Source organism: Chinchilla lanigera, unplaced genomic scaffold (genome assembly GCF_000276665.1).
Source record: "Chinchilla lanigera isolate Chin_1 unplaced genomic scaffold, ChiLan1.0 scaffold00015, whole genome shotgun sequence".
NCBI lineage: Eukaryota > Metazoa > Chordata > Mammalia > Rodentia > Chinchillidae > Chinchilla > Chinchilla lanigera.
The window spans coordinates 10198508-10205196 of NW_004955416.1; the positions used below are offsets into that span (position 1 = coordinate 10198508).

Here is a 6689-nt window from a genome sequence, read left to right on the forward strand (position 1 = left end):
CTAGGCGGGTCGGCGAAGAGCTCTCCAGATTGCGGCGAGCATCTTCACCCCCGGGCGCCGGGTCCCTGCCCACAGCCCTGGGTTTCTTGGCCAAGGTCACGCCGAGGCTGCAGAGCGGCTACCAGTGCCTTTCCCGAGGCAGGCAGCTCTCTCTATCGCATGGTGCAGCTTCTCCGTGAAGCTGACCGTTTATCTCTCAGCAACTGCAGGATCTCCATCAGAATAAGCGAGCAAGAATAATTCCATCAAAATCTGTCCAAATTGTCTCTTTTTAATTAGGATTCCTAAAAAAAAAAAAAAAAAAAAAAAAATGATACCCATGAGAAAGTAACCAGTGTTAGTGGAAAACACCCGCCCCCATGATTTAGCCAAACTGCAGTGTGAATTCTTCAGGGTGGAACTAACTCTAGTCGGTTTTGGAGTGAAGGCAGAAAATACAATTTCTAGCCCTGCCAACCTGAGTGATGGTGGTATTAACTTCCAGATCATTATTAGAGCCAGTAATTATTTTAATGCTAGGGATAATTGAGTAGACCCGTGTTAATTACAGTGCTTTATTATCCCCCTCCTGGTACAGTGACCCTTAGTTAAAAACTGTATTCAAAAGTATTAGTAAGAGCCTGTGTAGTTTTTGCTTTTTGACTCAGGTCTTCACTCCTCAAGCTCAGCGGACTCACCTCTTAGAACAGCTCTTCCCAATTTATAAAAATCGTGCTGTTAACGTTGAGGGGGTCACAGTGGTGCTGTAGCGATCATAAGCAGTTTAAAGTAGGAATTGCTGGAGAATTTAGGGCCATTAGACTATCAGTTTAAAACAAAGTTTTTTGAAGTTTCAGTTAAAGGCATTTTTTTTTAATCTACTTTAAATTGTTGCACATGCTTCTCTTAAAACTACATATCCCATCATGCACTAAGGCATCACAATTGGGTGGATTTCTGCTGCGGTGTCCGCGTCTAATTGGTTTAGAAGAGAAAGTCTTCCGGCCGCATAACGCCGGCAAGAAAGATAACGTTTTTTTGGATAAGCAGGTTGGGAGTCCACTCCTGCTTGTAATGGTCTGCTGTAATGTTCTTAATTCTTCACATTCATCAATTATTTATTAACATTTTAACTGGAAGTGTTTTCTGACTCTAGTTTTCCTTTGCACAGGTCAGCAGTGCCATCTCCTAACATGTTAGAAACATTTGAAGAATTCTATTAAAAGTAAAATGGGCCTTTTTGTTGTTATTATTGGGAACTGAACTCCGGGGCTTCACACTAAACTATATTCTAGCACATTTTTAAAATTTTGAGATGTGGTCTCATTAAGTCACTGAGGCTGGGGTTGAACTTGCCTCGGCCTCCCAGAGGGCTGGGATTATACCTCTCCGTACCTCTACCAAGCTAAAAGGGGCCTATTTTGAACAAGTTTTTTTTTCTCCTTTGAGGTGGGTTTTTTTTTTTTCCACACTTTACCAGTGAAAGATTTTTAAGTTGAGACATGTTTTTGATACTTAATAACTACATTTGTCTTGGGGAATTGGTACATATACATACAACATCTTGATTATTCCCCCCCCCCCCTCGTTTCCTGGGTGCTGCTGGCCTGCTGCGCCTCCCCCCAGTCTTCCGCCCTTTTGCAATGTGAAAGTCCTCAGCATCTACTTAGATTGTAGATTTCTCTGCTACCTTTTAAATCCCCACCTCCACCCCAACCACTGGGGATTGAATCTAGGGCCTTGGACAACATACTAGGCCAGCATTTTACGACCCAGCCATGTCTCCAGCCCACTATGCTACTCTCCAAAACAGTAGCTATAATGATATTTGATACTGTGTTTTTGTAGAACACAGAAAAAAGCTGTGGAGGAATATATTCATACTTTTTCATTACTTTACTTGGATCCTCTTCCCCAGCACCCAGTGCTCCACTCCCTCATCTTTTCTTTCCCTGGAAAATTAACTGGTTTATCCTTCTACCTTTGTGTTCTTTTAGGGAAAGGGCGCTTATCAGTTTTTCAATTACAGGATAAAATAATAGTATGTAGCAACATGGCAGGCATAAAGCAAGGATTATTAGGTAAATACAGGTTGGAATTCGTCATCAACCGCTAGGTGCCATCCCTGAGGATAGGTGAATTCTATTACTATTATTATGAGTCTGGGTTTTGCTGAGTTACCCCGGTTGGTCTTGTGATCCTCCTGCCGCAGGCTCCTGAATGGTTGGGATTACAGGTATACTCCACCAGGCCCAGCTTTGTGCTTTAATAATATCTAGGATGGAAGAAAGAGGTAGTGGCTAATCTCCATGAATCTGTGTGACTAACCCGGATTTCCTAAGCTCCACCTGATTTCTATCCCTGGTGGATTGAAGAGTGCTGCCATCTCTTCCAGCCTTACTGGAACTCCCTTTGTGCCTAGGGCAGCATGCATAAGGAAGTTCTTGTGGCATTTGCTTTCAGTCCTAGACACACATCTATTTTTCTCTCGGATTCTTATTACCAGCCATACATACATTTGTTTCAGGGCCCCATGAATATATGTGATATGTAATGAGGATTGATACCCACTGGTTTGATCTAGTAACTATTTTACACAGGTTTGTTTGTTTTAGGTTTTGTTTTTGGAAACAGGGTCTTGCTAAGTTGCCCAGACTGGGCTTGAATTTGAGCTGTTCCTCCATCAGCCTCACAAGCATGCACCATCACACCTAGATGTGATTCCCCCCCACCTCTGCTTGTGTTTGAAGATAGCTAAAGTGAGACTGTGTGTTGCTTTACTCTTGACAGACTGCCGCAGAAATCTTCCCTCTGTCTCAAGTCTGCCTCTCTAGTCCAAGTTTCCTCACCTGCCATTGAAACACATCATCTTCCAGGTGGCTGTGCTCTTGTCTCTGCTTTTCCTGTCAGTCCTATGCATTGCTGAGTCACAAAAGGAAAAAATCCTTTGCTGTTCTGTGAAGCATCATTCTTCATGAGTACTCTTACCTTTGCTCTGCTAGTGTCCCCATCTGAAGTGCCCTGCCCTCTGCTCCTTGGAGCTGAAATCCTCAAAGGCCAAGATCAAATCTTTTTAATATATATTTATGTGACCCTGTGCTATGTAGTGTTACTATTTTTTTTCCTACCACTGTTTCTTCATTTAAACTCTGTAATAACTTTTGAAGCAGACTCCTGAGCAGGGCATGGTAGCACACACCTGTAATCCCAGCACTTGGGCGGCTGAGGCAAGGAGGCTCACCACAAGTTCTCTGGACTACATAGAGAGACCCTGTCTCAAAAACCAAAAAAGGGGGAGAGGGGTTCCTGAAGACCTTGTAAGCTCTTATGTTCCTTTGGAAATGTTTCCAAGTTACTTATGCATTCATCACTTTAATAAAGTAAGTTGAGACTGTTGGCTGTGAGATGTATCAGCTCAACTTTCCTCTGTTCTGTTTCTCTTTCTGTTTTTGCAGTCAGTGAGGTCACAGAAGTCAGCTTTCTCAAAGGGCTCCCTCTGCAACTTGCTGGCTTCTCTTAGATGCACAGCTGGTTCCCTCCTAAGGAAGCATTCATTACACCCTCTGTTGCATACACCATGCACCTGGGGGATTGTTATGACTTTGAGGGCAGAGGAGCAGGTGCTGTGGGTGGCCCTCTGGGAAAAGTAGACTTTACATGTTTTTAATCAGTTTTCATGGCCAGACTTACTATCTTAAATGTCACTCTAATGCTGTGTTGAAACTCAGTTGAAAAGGCTCTAGAAGCTGCTAGTATACCCATTATTATTAAATCAGTACTTTCTTAAGATTTTTTCCACTGCGCTGGGGATGTAGCTTAGCGGCTCAAGTGCCTGACTAGCAAGCACAAGGTCACAAGTTCGATTCCCAGTGCCCCCCGTAAAAAAAAGATTTTTTCAACTCCCTCAACCTGGGTTTCTGGTCATAGAAAATCATGTTGAAAGAATAGAGAAAAGCATTTGATGTTGATGCCTTTTTTTGTTTGAGATGAGGTCTTCCTATGCAGTTAAAGCTGGCCTTGAATTCACTGTGTAGCCAGGTCTGACCTCAAACTCATGGCAATCCTCCTGCCTCAGCCTCCCAAGTGCTGGGACTGTAGGCCTGTGCCACTATGTCTAGTGTAATGTTGATTCTTTTTTTTTTGGTCTTTTTGAAATAGGATCTCTCTATGTAGTTCAGGCAGGCCTTGAGCTCACTTCATAGACCAGGCTGGCCTCAAACTTGGAACAATCCTCCTCCCTCAGCCTCCTGAGTGCTGGGATTGCATTAATGTTGATTCTTAAAGAGTGAATATCATACCTTGGAACCTTACAAGGTTCTAATCTTTTTTTGGTGGTAGTGGTGGTGGTGATGCTGGATTGACACACAGCATATGCTCTACCACTGAATAACACTCCCAGCCCCTCAGTCAACAGTATTTTAAGAACCACAGAATTGGTTTCCTAAGGGAAAAGGTTCCTCTCTTTCTGAAGTGCTATGAGAAAGAGGATTATTGCTGTTTTGTTCACTATTTTAGGCCTAATTGAGTGATCAAAACGCCTTGACCACTTTCTCTGTTTTGTGTGGGGTATATTTCTGACTACAACTTTCAGAACTTTATTAATTATACTTTTAATTAAGAAGATAGATGTTGCTCTACACTGAGCCAGTGCTTATATAGTTGACCTGGGCTTGAGAGAGGACCTTTATCTTCTGAGACCTGTGGTCTACATTAGCGGTTATGTAGTAATGTGTTTAGGTGATGTTTTTGCTTTTGTAAGCACCTACTAGTTCACAAGTAGTTTTATTGAGATTCTTCCTGGAAAGGCAACTAACAAATGTATATGATTAAACAGATAATGTGGCTTTTTAAATATTTATATAGGTGTGGACACTGCAAGAGGCTTGCCCCTGAGTATGAAGCTGCAGCTACTAGGTTGAAAGGAGTAGTCCCATTAGCAAAGGTGAGTACAAGTGGAGTTTTCATTAAAGAATATTAAGTATTTTAAATAGGACATATAATTAAAATTCATTCTCACTGTTCTTATGATGTTGAGAAGAATGTTTTTAGGCAAATACACACCTGATTGGTTTTTTGTTTTGTTTTGTTTTGTTTTGTTTTGTTTTTCTCCGGTACCGGGAACCGAACTCACGACCTTGCGCATGCCAGGCAGGCGCTTTTGCCACTGAGCTAAATCCCCAGCCCCCACACCTGATTGTTGAATGTAGTTATAGTTTAAAAGATTGAAAGTAAGAATTAAGAACCCAGATGTGGTGGCATACACCTGTAATCCAAGTTCTTGGAAGGCTGAGGCAGGAAGATTGCCTCAAGTTCCAGGCCAACCTGGGCTCCATAGTGATTTCAAGGCCAGCCTGGACTACAGAGTGAAGCCCTGTCTCAAAAAGCAAACAAACAAGGGGCTGGGGATTTACCTCAGCGGCACAGCACCTGCCTGGCAAGCGCAAGGTCGTGAGTTCGATTCCCAGTACCGGGGCGGGTAGGGGGGAAGAGTTTAAAAAAAAAAGAAAGCAAACAAAAAGGTAAGAACTAAGGGACAAATACTGACAGTAGAAGTATGGTTACAGTGGCTAGAGGAAAATTATGATTAAGTAAATGAGTTCATGCAGCTGCCGTATATTCATGGTGAAGAGAGTAGGAAAGTGACGGGAAGATACTGATGAGTAAACAACTGACCAGTTGTAAACTTGGTATTTGTCGTTACCATTAAAGTAATGCTTCAAGAATTTTGCCATTATCCCAAAGTAAATTCACAGTTGTTTTAATTTAAAAGCTCACATTTCTGCCATCCTCAAATAGGTCAGCCAGGGAGGGTGGCATGTGACCTGTAATCCCAGCTACTCAGGAGACTGAGGCAGGAAGATTACAAGGTCGAGGCCAGGCTGAGAAATAAAGTAATTGATTGATTGATTGATTGATTGTCTTTTTGAGGCAGGGTCTTGCTATGCAGTTCAGGCTGGCCTTGAGCCCACTTTGTAGCCCAGACTGGTCTCAAACTTGCAATGATCTTCCTGCCTCAGCCTCCCAAGTGCTGGGATTACAAGTGTGCATCACCATGCCTGGCTGAGCCTGGGGAATTTACCAAGACCCTGTCCCTAAATAAGAAGGGCTGGTGATGTAGCTCAGCACTTCCTGGGTTTAATCCACAGGACTGGTAAATAGTTCATACATATACAGTGCTGTTTTTAGAAACTACTTTTAATCGTGGTATCAAGTACCTTACTGTAGGTAGAAAAATTCAATCACAGTTTAATTCCTACCTCATGTAACTATAGACACATGAATTTTTTATGACTTCATTTACCCATCTTAGTGCATAAGGCTTACCTTGTAAAGATTAAACGAGATGATATATGCAAATGCCTATAGTATTGCCTAGTTCAGGGTAACTGAATAGATGGAAATTGTTTTTCTCCTCCTTTTTAGGTCCCCTAGATTTGTTATGCTGTGATTTGGCCCAGATTCAGAATAGCTCAGGAAATATGTAGAAGTTTTTTTTTGTTTGTTTGTTTTTTTATGTAGAAGTATTGATACCTTTCCTTAATAACTCGATAATTTACAAAACCAAATGATACCGCACCCCAGATAAAGTATCTGTACCCATCTATGTATGCCTTTAGTAATAGTTGCTAAAGTGAGCCACAGTTGGGACTGGGAGTATAGCTCAGTAGCAGAGCAGTTGTCTAGCATGTGTGAAGACCTGGGTTTGAGCC

At 42.2% G+C, this 6689-nt stretch overlaps 1 protein-coding gene across 1 annotated transcript in view; it reads left to right on the plus strand.

Moving 5' to 3' along the window:
- Pdia3 (protein disulfide isomerase family A, member 3) overlaps positions 1 to 6689 on the plus strand; it is a gene marked incomplete in the record, with an annotated part of 23148 nt that overhangs the window by 551 nt on the left and 15908 nt on the right. The window contains 1 exon segment of the mRNA XM_013512559.1: positions 4843 to 4921. Within this exon segment, the coding sequence (XP_013368013.1) occupies positions 4843 to 4921 (79 nt within the window).